Source organism: Engraulis encrasicolus, chromosome 9 (genome assembly GCF_034702125.1).
Source record: "Engraulis encrasicolus isolate BLACKSEA-1 chromosome 9, IST_EnEncr_1.0, whole genome shotgun sequence".
NCBI lineage: Eukaryota > Metazoa > Chordata > Actinopteri > Clupeiformes > Engraulidae > Engraulis > Engraulis encrasicolus.
Window position 1 is genome coordinate 13279196 of NC_085865.1, and position 17487 is coordinate 13296682.

Here is a 17487-nt window from a genome sequence, read left to right on the forward strand (position 1 = left end):
CATTACATTGCCAAAGGAGGCTTGTTGGACCTTATCAGCTTTGAATGTAAACCTAATCAATTCAGTGGGGTAGCTATAGCCTAAGGACTAAAGACATCTCTTGAGGGTTTTTTTTCTTCTTTTTTCATTTCTTTGAGAGTAAGATTGGGTTTAGGGCCAAAATTACCTAGAAGAATTGGGAAGTCCAGTGTAGTGGTGTTTGCTGTCTCTTTAAGTGTGGTCCAGCCCCTATTCTGCTCGCAAATTGTTCATGTCACTAGTGAAACGCATACTTGAGCAAAACTTTAATCCCCTTGCAACGGATATGGTCAGTGCGTCGTATTTTGGGTTGAGGTAACTTTCTCCAGCTCATTCCAAGATTTTACGCACGTCTACGAAGACCTGACTTTCAACCAATGCGCATGCCAAAGTGCGGCTGTCCGACTTGTCTGCAGTGATTTGCGCAGTCTCACTTTACCGTTATGTACTTGAGAGTTAATCCGAGTACATACTCCCATCGGATGCATTTGATTTTCTATTGACATTGTGACTGGATTGTGTTGTCGGATGGCCGTATGGACATCCCCGCCTTTTAAGTGAACTTTTGGGCTATGTATTCGCCAGGATGGGCGCGAACAATGGGAAGAACTGTGAGAGTGAGGGTGAGTATAGTTTTGTGTATCCCAAAGGAGTTGGACTTTTCTTTATGCCTTTGTGAGCCTGTATGCCAGTGTGTTTTTGACTGTACTTTTTCACGGTGGAGCACTGTGACTGCCAACGCGGACAAGTACAAGTAGTATGACAGAAAAACACGTTAAGAGATTCGTACGGAAAACTTTTGGGTTTTGCATCGATGTCGTCCAGCCTTTTTTCGCTGTTATCACTTCTCTGATACTGGATCCAGGGTGAAGCCACACGTTAGCGTGCTCCACAACAGTAGGCCTACACACCGTGTTATGGGTTGATGGTCGTTCTGGAAGAACAGCATTAACTGGCCTTGATGATGAAAGAGAGTTTAATGAAATTTTTTCTTGTACCAGTCAACACGAGTTTTATTAACCTGGACACAAGCATCAATAAATCCACCCATCACACAATATCAAATTAGTAATTTAAGTTTTCCTTGTTGATGAACAATAGGAATATAATATTGCAAATTATTCTGTGATAACTGCCTTGTTGATGGATGATGGAGTTTCTTTCCACCAAGTATCATTACTTCTTCATGCTCCCTGAGCAAGTATTCAAATGTAGGCCTACTGTACCTGTCTACCTGCCTAAGTGGCAGATCCATGCACATGAGTGATACAGGTGCACGTGCCCCATGTGACAGTCATTGTTCCACTCAAGACCATCCTCGAAATTAAGCAAAACTTATTTTGCTTTGGTCATACTAGTAAACATTAGTTTATTATTTAGTTAATATTCATGAAAAGATCAAATCTGACCTCTTTCATGTTTGCGGCCACAAAGGGGGATCTGTATTTTCCCTGTTTTTTTTGTGACCAAAATATTATTTAGCCTACTTCTGGTCTCCCGTAGAGAGATTGGCCAGGTATCACAATGACCGACTGTCTGATTGTCTAACTGTGGTGTATGTGTCTACAGGGAGAGCCGACACACACACACCCACAGACACACACACACAGAAACACACACACACACACGCACACACACCTACGTATCATATGATGTAAAAGAAAAAAAAAAGTAACCTGCAGCGTTGACCTGGGGACCAGCTTGCTATCTGATTTCACTTGTCTATTGAGTGTAGGACCAGGAAAGCTGCCAGGCATGTCAGGAGAATGTCCCTGGTGTGGTGAAAATGTCCCTTTCTTTACTGGTGTTGAGTGGGCTGATTATGATTGCAAAGTGTTGTTTTTTTGGGGAAGTGGTCTAATTTAGCAGTACTTTGACCTGAGCATCCAGGTTTGAATCCAACCAGAAAATAGTCCAAAGACTTGGCATGGTATGAAAACGCACGCACACTTTGGCTTCCAACAGCCTGGGTGCTGGACTCGAATCAAGAACTAAAAAAAAACCTGTTCGCAACACCTGTGAGCTCCCATCCTTCTCCCATGGAGGAAACAAAGAAGGGACAGAGAGAGGATGGAGTAATCAAGCAGCACGTGCTAGCCTGCTTCTGCGGCATCTCTCCTCCAACTCCATCCTTGTCCTTTCACTATTTTATGTACGTATTGAGACATTCTTGATGACCTCAGTCATGGGTAAGCTGTCATAGCGTCAGACCTTTAGCCCAAAGGTTGCCCGTTTGACTCCCAACCCGCCAGGTTGTATATAATCAGTGCTCTCCCCCATCCTCTTCCATGACTGAGGTACCCTGACCATGGTACCGTCCCACCGTGCTGTGTCACAAGGAGAGTTTGCCAGGTGGCTTTCACAGTGAGCCTTGAGGCATGAGGCTGGTAGACATTTGTAGACATTGTTCCCTTTCCTGTGTGGTGTCATAGCTGCTCGGTGTACACGTGTGATGGGTTAAAAGACAGTTGGACATTTCCCCATTAATTAGTGGGACATGTATGAAACATTGATTTAAAAAAGTTGAAAACCTAGTCTCATCCTTACAAGTATGAATATAAATGCATGTCTTTATTATTACTGTAAGTTATTATAAAAAGGTTATATTGTGTATCAAATCAAATAAAAACTATTATGAACATATATTATAGTAGAACCCTCGTGAAGTTTATTATATTATCAAGTCAAAGTGTTCTTCGCGATATCAGTTTAAAGAACGCAGGAAATTTTCAGGCAGTTCTGACCATCTACTGTGCAGTGTTCTACGGAATCCAGTCAGAGACGGTTGCCTGGTTAACACCAGACCTAATCACAAGTGTCTTTCAGATCGAAACGATTGTGTAGAACTAAAGGCAGTATGGGAGTTCCCAGGCTACAGAGACGGTACATTATGATTAGAAATGAAAAGAATCTTTGATCCAGTAGAACCGAGATGTGGGCCGCTGCTTGAATAGTTGTATCCATGGAAGTGTCATGCAGCATAACAAAAGCCCTCCCTCGGCTTCATGCCTCTCTTTTGGGTGCCCAGGGGACATTTGGGGTCCAGCAAGAATGCTAGTGAGTCACATTGCAGTAGACTGCACCGTCCGAAACATTAGCAGATGTTCCGTCTCAGTGACGTCAGCAAAGCATGTCATCAGGATGGTGGAGGATGCTGAAGCAGAAGGACTACTTCATGAGTTCATTCCCGTTATCCTGACTCCATAGGCGTAGCCAGGGGTGGGCCTGGGTGGGCCTGGGCCCGCCCACTTGACATCCAAGCCCACCCCATTCACACTTGACAGTCAACTGTTGTCTCATTGAACTATAATTAATGGCATAGCACTGAGCGATAATTAATCATTTTGTCAAAAGTCTGGTTCATCTTCTGTGATTTCTATGATTTCAATTTCAAAGTATCATTTTTGAGCACGATATTATAACATCTACCAACACACTTTCGGGTTGGGCCCGTCCGATTTTTTCTGGGCCCACCTGTTTTATTATTTCTGCCTACGCCCTGACTCCCGTCATCCCTTGTGCTTGTGGCCTCATGATGACGTCGCAAGATTGTCTTTGACAACAGCAGTTTAATTCAATATCTCTCAAGACAAGAGTGCAATTCAAAAGTCTTTTTTTTCTCATTTGCAATCGGGATGTTGAATGGGGAAAGGTCCCCCAATAGTTGATGTGGCTATGCTGACAGCGGAGATACTTTATTGTTTTCTCCACGGAGGCAGGGCGTCAGCGACGCACAAGGTCACAAGCACAAGTCGAGGATGGGGGTTAGGACAATGGAAAGAACCCCATGTGGTGTTGTTGAAAAAACTATTGGGGAGGCAGTAATAATCACATATATAATTATAAAATACAGTATATAACTGCTGTGATCATCTTTCTTTTGATGGTGCTGATTGGATACATAAACATACAACATAAAAGTATGTTTTTATAATATGACCTATATTGTATTGTATTGTATGTAAGCGTGGTTCAGAAATGAGTACACCCCAATGAAAGTCTCAGAGGAATGCTACATTTTAGTTATTGAGCAAGCATTCAATCAGTCGCAGAAGAGTTTAATTACACAGTTATTATTACCACACATTACACAGTTTTCTTTCGAACAGTTGGCTATAAAACAGTATTTCGCACAGCAAACCTAAACACACACCTAGGGTCGATGCTGATTTTCTGAGGAGGTGAGTGATTCAGTGATTATGACACTTGATTTGAACTCATTCGAACATAAATGGGGAGTTCTGAAGAATCAAACTAAGCATCAGTCTGTAGTGTACTCACTTTTGCACCACCATCATTTCACAGAAATGTAAAGGTTTGTCGTTTAAGTTATATAATTAAACTTATTTCTTTTGTGGTAAGGTTCACATGTGTTGTATTAAACTTACTCTATGCACATTTGGAAATAACTTGTGTGTTTATCGAAATATTGTTGAAAAGGTTAATTTTCTAACAGGGCCTACTCATTGTTGCTGAGCACTGTACAGAATGTTATCAGAAGGCTACAGATAGCAGGACTGCAAAAAAGGGGAACGAAAACAGTGGCATATTTTCCGTATTAGTGTCAACTCTGTATGCACATAGACCTGGTGTGTCTTTGTCAACAGTTATATCATTTACGAACCATTGTCTTGTAAAACAAATCACATTTTACGCCTTGTTTTTTCACAACCCACTGCGACCTTTGTATTTGGCGTGTACTGTACTCTATGGCTGTTTGACATGTCGAATGAGTCTAAGTCACCGCGCCCTGAAAACTGCACAACCTACATATACGCATAGTTGCGTTACTGCATTTGTTATTGCTCTGATTGATTTCCAAAACAGCCACACTAATTATGCCCAAATATTTATCCTGTCTTCTAGAATGGATCACTTAATATGAGAACAGGCACACAGTGATGTCATTTGAGGCATGAAGAATTTTTACATTCTCACAGTAACCGAGTAAGACTTAGAAGAAAGTGAGAGTTGTTTGTGCAACACCTGTTCAAATATTGTGCCTTGTCCAACCCAAAGGCTGGTCTCTTAACCTCCACATCTTGGCATAGGCCTATACAAGTACAATCATGTCAGTCAGTTGCTCTAGCAGAAGTGAGCACTTCAACAGCACATTTTCTCACAATGGAACACTAAAATTAGACCGTAGCTAATATTAAGCTGTCCAATTATAGAACCATGTTTGACAACTCATCAATTACCCGTTTCTTCAATTTCTACTGTCTTGAAAGTGTGTACGGTGCACATGACTGGGCTATGAATAATTCCATGAGAATGAGTTTACGCTCGACTACATTACTGTACCTCCAAAGGCGACTTGCCTACCCCCTCAACAAATTAATTCCCAGCAGCATGTCCTGCTGATGGGAGCCTTTGACTGCCACCCAATATAAAGCCAAATTACTCAAAGGTGATCTGGCTTCAGAGGCAGCTATTCAGTACCATTGTGTGTGTGTGTGTGTTGTTTCAGACTTTCACGAAACTGGATTCTTTTAATTGGCACAACTCCTTAGTCAGGTGGAAAAACAAGGCTAAATCACCTCTTCACCATACGTACTATGTTATTTGGCATACACAGTTGTGGTCATGGAATGGGACCTGTGTGTTTGTGTGTGTGTGTTTGTGTGGATGTGTGCTTGTGTGTGTCAGCCTCTGCGTACAGGTGAGTTTCAGCTTCATCATGGTAACTGCTGTGCTGCCTGCATCACTCCCATCATGCCACTGTGTTGTGTTGTCTTCCTGGCAGGTAAGGGAAGTTCCAGCATCTCCTCCGACGTGAGCTCCAGCACGGATCCCACGCCCTGCAGGCCCTCCAAGAATGCGGCTACCAGCGAAGGTAAACCATCTGCTCCTCATTATTGACAAACTGCCCTGCATTCCCCTTCTCTCTCTCTCTCTCTCTCTCTCTCTCTCTCTCTCTCTCTCTCTCGCTCTCGTGGACTATTTTTGGAGTTGTGTTTTGTTCCTGGGATGACCATAAATTGAAAACAAACTCAATGCTCCTGTCAGAAGTGAACACTCCAAGGCTTTTCTTCTCCTTGGACAGGGGGCAGAGTATTACTGCTGTTTGTCCAGAAATGCAGGGATACCTGAGGCCAAAGAGTTGCTTGGAAGAGAGAGATAATATGTGTGTGGCTGAAAGAGTGGAAAGAAAAAAAACTAACAAAATGGAATTTGTTTTCGTATGTAATACTGCAGTATTTGAATATTTGAATATTTCTTTCCACCAGCACTGTGGAACTCAGATGATGTGTGTGTGTGTGTGTGTGTGTGTGTGTGTGTGTGTGTGTGTGTGTGTGTGTGTGTGTGTGTGTGTGTGTGTGTGTGTGTGTGTGTGTGTGTGTGTGCGCGCGTGTATGTGTATTATTTTAGTTTGATTTACCCTCGGCTCTATCTCACAACTGATGTCTTGCTAGGCAGAGCATACTATGGACCACACAAGACTAGCAAAACTTAAGAAAATGCTCTGCCGTTATAACATTATAATTCTGTCTTCGGACCAATAAGCTGCACTATTATGGCAGAGGAGCCGTGATTTCCTGTCTGGGTGGGTGGGAAGTTTCTTTATCAGTGTTGTGTGTGGTAGACTACACAGTGATTTGGCTTCCAACAATAATATCTGGCTGGGTTGTAATTCCAAAAGGATAATAAGAAAAACATTGCCATCCCCTGGCGGAGAGGTAGATGCTTCCATGCGGATCAATTTCAGTTACGACCCATTTTACTACCAACATGAATTTTACATGTGCAAATCTTCTTCACCTGTTTTTTCTGTGACAAATGTAATAATGGATCTCATATCAAAACAAAATATAATATCTTGACATTGTTTTTAGACCTTTTACAGTTAATGTCTTGATTAATTAGACATAGATATTGTATGCAGATCATAGTAGGTTTACTCAAGAGTACAACTTGACTGAGGGTTTCTTTTTCCAAAAGACTTTCAGAAAACAGAGCCAGTATCTTGTGTCACCTGTTACCTTTTTGCATGCTGGCTGTTTTCTGTGGAAATAAACGCATTGATCTGGATGATGATCGCTATGTATGCACGGGCGTCCCAGACTACTTTCAGAAAGCAAAGTGAGTGTCTCGAAAGATCACCTGTTAGCTTTTTGCATGCTGGCTGATTTCTGTGGAAAGAAACACACCGTTGTAGATGCTGATGACGATGGCTTAGCTTAGAGAGAAGCGGTGTGTGAACGTAGCAGACCCCTGTGGGCAGGCAGGCATTGTTTTCATTACACCGTGGCACTCGCCCTCCTAACCCCCCTCTTTGTGCCACTGCCCAGACCCAGACCCACACAGCTTTCTTGGGCCATGCGCCAACCTCCCTGAACATTCCTTTATTTTCTCACTCTCTCTCTCTCTCTCTCTCTCTCTCTCTCTCTCTCTCTCTCTGAGTGTGTCTATCTGTCTCTCTCCTCTCTCTGTGTGAGTGCAGATTTGTCTGTGTGTGCATATGTGTAAATGCATGCTCATTTGAAAGCAGAGGCAGTCAAAGTAGGATGCCAGGTGTGTAGTGGCATAAGTGGCCTGTTTCTGTGCCCTCCTCACACCCAGAGTGCAATTCAACCTCTTAATGGGTCTGCGATTTAGTGCCAGTGCTTCGTAAGCCAGCTCTGGCTCCTGACGCATGTCCCTTTATACAGTATTGCGTGCCTCCAAAGCACATCATATTGACTTAGCAATCAATTGGTCTCTTGTTGGTTTTCAAGCTGTGGCTGGTATGTCTTTTTCAGACAAAATGTGAGGATATTAAAACCTTGTCTTTATTTTTCTTCGAGGGGCTGACTGCCTAGATTGAAGGCTGGAAACATGAAGTGAGCAGTCTTTGGCTTCTGTTTTGGCAAAGGAAATTCCATGACCGATACAAATGTTATAACATGCATGCAGTTATAAAGCTTTTTTTCTTCATTATTATAAATTAGTAATTGCCCTTGTAATGTGACTTGTGTCCATTGATGTGAAGGCTTTTTCAATTCGTCTGACCTTGCAGATTTAGGATTTGTTAGCTCCATTTAAGGCTTATGCATTTTCTTCATCAATCCCTGCTATTTGGTAACCTGGCTCTCCCGCAGAACCTTCGTGCATCTTCGTTAAACTTTGTTTGCTCACACTTGGGAACAACCATCGTGTGAGAACCAGGTTAACTATTTGGCTGAGATACAGTATATCACGAAAGTGAGTACACCCCTTGCAGTTTTGGCAGAATTGTGAGTATATCTTTTCATGGGAAAGCGTCAAAAAAATGTCACTTTGACACAATGTTTAGTGACCTTTTAACAACATATTTAACCGCTTAAATTTCTTGTTCACTCAGAACAGCCATTAATGTTTGAACATGTACCCACAAAAGTGAGTTCACCCCAGACTGAAATCCGGTAGAGAAGGGGCCGTGTTGGCTCGAATCGTCTCTATAAGAAAAGGGATTAAAAGGGAGGTCATTGGTGTGCGTTTCAACCTTTCTTTTCATTGAACTTTTACATTTTTGGTGTGCATCTGGCTTAAATGGATTGGTGTGAGATTTGAATGCAATCCTATGGAGAATATCATGATCGGCCTCAGTAGTCACAGTGCATGTTGACATGCATGTTTCTTTTAGATGTATTTCAGATTGCCAATGTTGACAGCATTCATGCATCCCCAAACCATGTCAGTCCCACTACCATGCTTGGCTATTGAGAGGATTCACTTTTTTTGTAAAACTCACTTGTTTACCACCACACATGCTTGACACCATCTAAAGTAAATTTGTTTACCTTGGTCTCTTCAGACCACACAAAATTAGCCTGGGCGAAAAGCCGACTGTTGACTCCGTCAATCAGTCTGGCAAAAGCCATGAGGAATTCGTCTCCGTGGACGATGGGAGATGGTCTGATCTTACTCTATCATTTAAATTAATTGACGTTCCAAACTCAAATTAAAACCCATATTGTGCTTTATTAGCATGCCTGTTACGTTATAGCGTCGCAAAAGCATACAAATAACAAAACGAAAGTGTGAATATAGTTACCTTAACCAATCAGTAACGGAGCTTGCGGGTGAGTTCTACGTCACCACTCTCAACTGTTTGCTGATTGGCGAAACACTGAGAGAACCGAGCTCGAGGCTTTTGCCAGACGATGTGTGGAGCCAAAATCTTTGGTGGAGTACAGAGGATGGCGTCGCGAGGCTAACACGACATGGCTCCAGTGACCCATATCCTTGGTCTGTTCATCTCTCTTGAGACCAAGATAAGCAAATTTGCTATAGATGATGGCAAGCATGTGTGGTGGTAAACAAGTAAATACTGTTTTTCGTGATGAAGGGATTAAGCATCTGTACGATTTTCCTGGGCATTTCAACACAACCAAGACCGCTTTCCAGACTACTGAAAGGTAAAGAATGCATTCGTGGCGTTATTTAAGCTCACATTGTATCTTTAACACATTTCAAGACTCAAGTGATGTTGAGGAACCACCACTTTCCCCATGTAAAGTCAATGTGGATCGTTGAGCTATTGAGCTAAGCTAACGTGGCTAGCTCCGCCCACCGATGACGTGGTGTGCTACTATTTTTTTCCCCGGTCAGTTCAGACATGGTAGAAGATAGGGGAGTGGGTAAATCGATTGCACTTTGAACATGGATGGCATACACAAGCAGCAAACTTTACATGTGAAAATCCGTCCGCCGGCGGACGTTTTCAAAGGCCTTCAGCGGCATCAATTAATGGCTGTATTTTGTTTTTTTCTGAGTGAACAAGAAATTTAAGCGGTTGTGTCAAAGTGACATTTTTTTATGCTTTCCCATGAAAATATATACTCACAAATCTGCCAAAACTGCAAGGGGTGTACTAACTTTCGTGATATACTGTATGTAATTGTTGAACACAAACCGACCTAGATAGACTTGGCTTCATCTGGTCATTGATGGTGACAGACAGCCTTTCTTAGCAGCACTCTGTGAAACAGGCTATGAACTTGACCAACTGGGTGGAGGGCGTGTGTTCTTTAGCTATGACTGACACAATCTTCAGGATAAAACATTGGGGGAAACACTACGCATGGAAGAAAACATGTGGTTTAATGTGTTTTCACTGTTTTCACACACATTAAATGCCACAAGGCATTTTTTACGAAGTATTCACAATGTACTTTGTTGTGAAATAAGGACTAACGCTTTGTTGGCACCGTCCCATTGGTCTGTGGTCTTGTGGATGACATTTAGATGAAGATTTCTGCAGTAAATTGGCTGCGATGAATTTGTGACGGTCTTTGCCCTGAGGATATAACACTCAGCGGCTGGCCCTTATGTCTGTGGTAATCATAGGCTGTCATGTAGAGAGAACATTTGTCTTCATCAGAGGTCAACGTGTTTCCCTCAGCAGAAAGTTTTTATGCTGCTCAACTCCAGTATGTAATGGCTCACCTTACAAACGTATAATCAGCGATGAGTGGACAGCATCTCCTAGTCAGAGAAGATAGTTGAAAAGAGAGAGTGACAGCTTATTTTTCCAAAATATAAAAGGAAATGTTCATCTGACTCGATCCAAACCAAAACAAAACTCGGTCTCTGTTTAATACAACAGTGCATGCAGTAGTTCTTTCTTCATTTAAAACTTTTTTCAGAAACATTTTAGTGGTTCATCAACTCATAGAAGGTTGAATGTGATATCTGAATTTGCTTTGTTGGCCATCTGTAGTTTGAAAGTGATGCAAGACAGACAATTTTCCTTCCAACTTGTGTGTCTGAAGAGGAAAAGAGTTTCAGTGTTGCTTCAAAGTTTCACTGACATTATTCATCTTTGAAGATTAATAGATGATGAGCCGTTTTATCAGCCGATCAGTTAGTGTGGTTCCATTGTCTGTAGAACGGCCTTGCTTGCAAGATTTATCCTTTGCACCCAAGGAATGAAAAGACTCAGGAAGGAAGAGAGCTCACGGTTGCTTGATGCCACGGCAGGCTTTGCATATAGACATCAAGTTGGATCATGACAGAGCCAGAAAGATAAAACAGTGAGGGTAACATTGGAATGATTTCTTTTCTTTCTCTGCATATTCATTTCGCTATGATTATCATGTTTGAATAGGTTTTTGTTTGAGCTTTGTCTTGTCTTGTCGACAGCCAAGTTTGTAAGAAAACCACCAAGTGTCCACCAAGTGTCTGTGAAATGTGCTTTTCATGCTGAGTTAGACTTAGACCTAGTCTTTATTTTCCAGCTAGGAATTGAAGTCAAAATCTCTGGAATAAAAAAAAAAAAGAAACTCACTAGGGACTGTCTGGCTGAGGCACAGCCAGCTACTAATGTTTTCGAAGATTTTTGTTACCAGGTCTGTTGAGTGCTGAGTAATTGCAGGCTCTCAAACAGCCGCAACCACAGCGGCCACCGTCCCCACTTAACTGATAAATGCAAAATACAGTCTGCACACACCAGTACGTACACATGGTGGGCGAGCAACAGCGCCATCACATACCACAGCCATTAAATACGTACCTCGGAATTACGAGGAGAAACCACAGCACTTGCTTGTTACTTGAAAGTATGAGATGAGTTGGAGATGAATACGAATCGTTCTTTTTTTTTTTTTTTTTTTTACAAATAGCAACAACAACAACAATAATAGCAATGGCAAAAAAAATATAAAGGCATATTGACAGGAGCACCTATCCTAGCTTGACATAAGTACAGTATACAGTATGATGCACTTAACAATGGTGAAAAGAGTTATCTGCTGATCAGCCTATGTTGAGGATCTGTTCGCTTGCCAGATTTGCCAGTTTGGAAAATGAAATGACGAAATATTTGATTTTGCAAGTAGGAAAATCTGATGACCTGTTGCTTGTCATCATCGCTGTTAATGTTTAAATCATTTTTATTTTTAAATATATTTTTGGGGGCTTTTCGCCTTTATTGTAAGGACAGCACAATGAAGATGGGCTGGCAAAGGACCCGGGTCGGGAATCGAACCCGGGTCGGCCAAATAGTAGACGAGTGCCCTACCATTAAGCCAAGGTAGGGCCTTTGAGCTATGGTAGGGCCGTCGAAACAATTTCTAATTGCATTGCAGCAGTTTACCCAAAGTGCTTTGCCGTATAGTATCAACCAATAAAGGAGTAGTCTTAAGTTTTGTTCTCCTTAGAAACAGTTGATCTGCAGTCACACTCAAGTATTATACTTTCTTCACCTGAAACGACGTTCAGGACACAGAGTAAGTTCAGCCCTGGGCTGCCTCTTGCCTGCCTGTGCTGTGTGAGGTTTGTCTTGGCAGTGCAGTGGTCCAGAGGCACGTTGTGCATTTCTCTCTCTCTCTCTCTCTCTCTCTCTCTCCTGGAGAAGCACTCTCGAACTGGGACACATTCCACCCAGCGGCCCAGTTGGCCAATACTATCCTGCCTGTCTGCCTTTGATTCGAAAACGTTGGTAACTGCTGGTATAAACTACATCAATATACCATAGATTTTGGACTATTCTGTTCTATTCTATTTCAAAAACAAATGCAGCATGCCATCTGACTCAACGTTCTGTTTCATTATAGATGTCTTTATCATATCTCTTTGCTAAGGAGACACAGATGTAAAAAGTGGCTATCGACTAAACGTATGTTTTATGACAAAAGCTTCATAAAAGATGGAGAATTCAACTTAGTTATTTTGCGTTGCTGAATCTGAAAGTTATCTTCCACACACCGCGCTATTCCTTATTGTTGGTGCGTGTCACTGAAGTAATCAGACATATAGGCAATAGATTGCACAATCCTTTTCCTTTTTCTTGTCATTTTATTAAATCATTGCCAGGTCATACAGACCTTTTGACTACAAGAGCCTTCATCAGTGCTTTAAAAAGTTCAGGAAATAGGCAGGAAGTGTTGCGCTGATGAAGTTGAGTCAGAGAGAGTAGAGAGAGAGAGGTTCCATTGGCCCATTGTTTCCGGGTTCTATTATTGCAAGGGGGAGGGGGGGAAATCTCCCTTTAGGCAGACCTAGGCAGACCTAAGGACTGTTCTATTCAATGCTAGGAGCATTATGACAAGCCCCTTTAGGCAGACCGGAACCTGGTCATGTTAGGTGCCCATAGCAACCTATTACATTGGCATATCTCTATATACTTAAAGAATCTCTGGTTGAGTCCCAACTTGTCTGAATGTAGCATGCTGATATATTATGAATAGTGAAATATTCTGCAATAATACAAATCCTTGATCAATCTGTATGCGTAAAGCCTTGATGAAGTGGCCCACTGTGGCTTTGGTTTACCAGTACACAGCACATATGGAAGTGTTGATTCACCACTTAGACAGTTTAATTTAACACTCATTGTGTTGGTCCTACTATAGGTGTTGATTTAGCACTGTGACATTTACTGGGTAGTATGTACATGTAAACAGACTAACAGAGCATGCAAATAGGACACCAACGTTCTTATAAAACTCTAACATAACCATATTGTGTAGCTCCTGCCTGGACGTAAGCTCACACAGCCATTGAAGGACAATGAAGGAGTTTCAGACATGGCAGCAGACACATGCCTGTAAAGAGGCCAAATCCGAGTCTTCTCAGGTTTGTCAGAGACTGGAGTGGAGTTTTATATCACAGCACACAAGTCAGCTGGGCCAGCTGGCAACTTCTCCGTTGCTGGCTCAGGTCTGCACAGAAAATTTAGTTGCAGGGATTTCGTTAAATGACTTAATGTTTTCTTTGCTGGATTTAGAAAATTTAGCATTTAGAACAGGCTATAATTGTCTGTTAACTCATTATTTGGATAGTGTGTCCAGAGAGGTACTGTATTACAGTTGTTTTCTTCACTTTTTTTATTGTCTACTGACTTCACATTAACAGTGTCAAACTGTCAACCTTATTGCCTACCATTTGATGTGTTATTGTCTCAACCTATGCTGGCAGTCTACAGCACCCCATAAGACCATCTACTGTATAGATATTGTGGCCTAGAATTAATGGCAGACAGATAATAAAGACCCAAATACAGCAAAGTAGTCGGTATGTAAAACACCCACACCAGGCACGGATTATGACTTCATGGGCCTCTGATCCAGACAGTGGAAAAAGCCATGGGTGTTGCTAGTTTCAAAAAAGATTCAGGGTTTTAGGCCAAATGTTAGAGACTCTACATCAGTGATTCTCAACTGGTGGGTCGGGACCCAAAAGCGGGTCGCGGAGGGTTCCTGGGTGGGTCGCGGAGCTGTGATGCAATGCACTAAAAATTACTATGATGTCGAAGACAGAGTGAAACATGGTTAATAGGCCTTTTCCTCTCCACTACTTCATAAGACACATTGTATATCAGCATACAATGCAAATAATAATGCATATTATGAAATGCATGGTAATATTTTTTTATTATTATTGGAAGAATCTGACGGTGCGACACACAGTTTGGGTCACACCATATTGACCACGGGAAATTGTGGGTCTCAAGACTATTCCAGTTGAGAACCACTGCTCTACATTGTTGGTGATTTGGGGGTTTGTCTCCCAAGAAAAAATGAAAATAGAGTTGTTAAAAGTGTTATATTTAACACCGTGTGAGAATGGATACATAGAGGATTGTGCTCGGGGGGTTCCCTTGGTTCTTGGGCCCCTGGGTCTGGGCCTGGTAGGATCATGCAGTAAACCAGCCTTGACTCCCACCCACATAGATGAGAGCATGATAACGTGGATACAAGCACTGATTTACGTCGCTATGGAACAGCTGTTGTTTATTAAGAGGAATTAAAGTGGCCATAGGCTAAGTCTAAATAGCGTGTTGTTACTCAACGTAGGCATTTGCTTAAGCACTCTATTAAGAGTCCGATGTGTAGGCTAATACTTCCCGTCCATTCTTCATACTTGCCAGGGACGAGAAATAACCTTTGATAAGGACACAGTTTGAAAATGAACACCTGGACCTTACCAACAGCTGGACCTTAACATTTCATCACACATCACATATATGTTAATATGGATCATAAATAGATCACTGGTGCTCAGGAATGGATTATGATTCCATGGCCACTGGGCCAAACAACAAGAGAGGTCCCCCTCCATGTTGCTCGTTTACAAACCGATTCAGGGTTTTTGGCCAGGTGTGAGAGCCTATGTTGTCTTGGGTTTCGGGGGTTGTCCCCCAAGCAAATTCGAAAATACAGTTGTTAACTGTTGTTAACTGTTGCAATATGAGAAAGCAAATACAGAGGCTAGAGCTTCAGGGGCCTGCCTTAACTCTTGGGCCCCTGGGCCTGGGCCCGGTAGGGCTGTGCAGTTATCTGTCCCTGCTTGTGCTAGAAGCCTTGAAGGCCTACATTCTTCAAATGTGCCGACAATAAAATTTCTAGTATGCTTTGCATATTTATGGACTCAAATAGTGTAGCCTTTTCGCAACAAACGCAACAAAATGTACTATGCTTTTCAAATGTATCTTCAGTGTGAATGGGACCGTTCAGAGGCCTTTCTGGTGTTTTTGGCTATGACATTCAAATCACAGCAAGCGGATGACATAAAAAGTTATGAAACTAACCACACTCCGCTCAAATTCTGCGGGGGTAGGAAGTGTGCACTGATCCCCCCGCCCCCCCAAGAGTGTGTCTGTCTTTTGCGATGTCTCGGCCACATGACAAGAGCTGACCACAGTGTGTGTGCTGTTCGTCATAACCAAGTTAGTGTGGAGAGGAGGAGGTGTTCTGGAACCCAATGCTGCCTGCTGAACATATGTGAGTGAGTGTGTTTGGTATCTTTTGTGTTTTGCACATGTAATGGTGTAGAGGGGGGGTTTGTAGCACTTGAGCATGGAAGTACATACGAATATTTATGATGGGTGAACTGGATTCAGAGGCTACATATTCAAAATTAAATGTTTTCACCAATAGATATTATTTATATATTAGCTTATATATTAGCTTCTGAAGTCCCAAGGTTGCCCATCACTTTTTGCATACACAACTTATCAGTATAAGTATAAGTATACCAAATATACGTGTACTTCGAAACATGTACTTCCAGTGAACTAGATTATACTAATTTAATACTTCTTTGAACTGAATTGTAGCCTATATAAAAGTATACATATGATTCATAATAAATATGCTGTAATTACAAGCACCATAGCAATTCACATTCACTTCACGATCATACACAATTCAGGCATTTTGAACTGGTTTGTGCAGGATTTGAACCTGCAACATACTGGTCTAAGGACCTGCTCCCTAACCATCGGCTACAGCTACCAGCTGCTTGTGTATTACCAATTACTATATATACTTCAAGTTCCCATTAGTATAGTATACTTTTCAGTGTAGTAGTAGTAGCAGCTTTATTGTCCCCCATGGGGGAAATTTCTTCTAGTGAGAGGATCGTAAGACATGAAAACAATCACAATACAGTCAGATTCAGTGCACCTCAAAGAGTGTACTTCAAAAGCAGTATACATATTACACTTTAGGACAGTGGTTCTCAACTGGAACAGTCTTGGGACCCACCATTTTCACTCTCATTCGGTCGCGACCCAATTTTTTTAGCGTTCAAGTCAATTCAATGCAATTCTCAAAATGTAACCAAGACTCGAATGACTGGTTGCACGCTATCTATCTCGCATAAACATTCAGATTGTATCTATGACGACAGATGACACGGAGTTCACTAGCCTATCAAAATAAAAGTTGTAAATTGTTGCAGGAAAAGTTGGATTTTTTTTTTAGAATTACGTTTTTTTTTTTTACACCAAGGCTCCGCGACCCACCCATGACCCCTCCGCGACCCACTTTTGGGTCGCGACCCACCAGTTGAGAAACGCTGCTTTAGGACAAAGGCCGTATATACTCATTGCACACTTCAATAAACTATTTTTTGCTAAGGGTAAATAACCTTGACACTCCCTTTCATAGTCAAACTTGTATTTAATCCCAACCCATGGCTCCTCCTTTCTGCGTCTCTCCATCTCTGCTGTCTGCCAAGTGAAGCACAGTTTGAGTTGTCCTTGGATGTCTGACTGACCATGTGCTTCCCGTAGGGAAGAATCACAGAGAGTAGAGAGGAAAGGGGGAGGGGTCCAGTGGTCTGCTGTTGCTGCTGCTGCTGTTAACACTTTGGGTGCATCCCAATATGTGACCTTGCCTCCTCCACTTGTGCTTGTATCCTCGTCCCGCCTCCTGGCCCCTCCTCCGTGGAGAAAACTATAAAGTTTCCCAGCTGTCAGCCTCGCCACAACAACTTTTGAGGGACTGTTTTTCATTCACCATCCCAATTGCAAATGAGAAAAAGACTCTACAATTGAGCTTTTGCAAGATATTGAATTATAATGCTGTTGTCAGTGATGTTATCATGACGAGAAGCAAGTGGAGGAGGCAAGTGGAGGAGGAGGCAAGTGGAGGAGGAGAGGTCACATATTAAAATGCACTCTTTGGGTGCATCCCAATATGCTAACTCCCGTCCTCAACCTGTGCTTGGGGCCTCGCACTTCCCTGACACTCCGCCTCCGTGGAGAAAAAAGTTTCCCCG

General features: G+C 42.2%; 1 protein-coding gene across 1 annotated transcript in view; it reads left to right on the forward strand.

The window, feature by feature from the left end:
- The first annotated feature begins 264 nt into the window (after positions 1-264).
- si:dkey-192l18.9 (F-box/LRR-repeat protein 7) overlaps positions 265-17487 on the forward strand; it is a 36619-nt gene continuing 19396 nt past the window's right edge. The window contains exons 1-2 of the mRNA XM_063206540.1: positions 265-641; positions 5765-5854. Of these exons, the coding sequence (XP_063062610.1) occupies positions 605-641; positions 5765-5854 (127 nt within the window). The 5' untranslated portion in view covers positions 265-604. The remainder of the gene's footprint in view (positions 642-5764; positions 5855-17487) is intronic.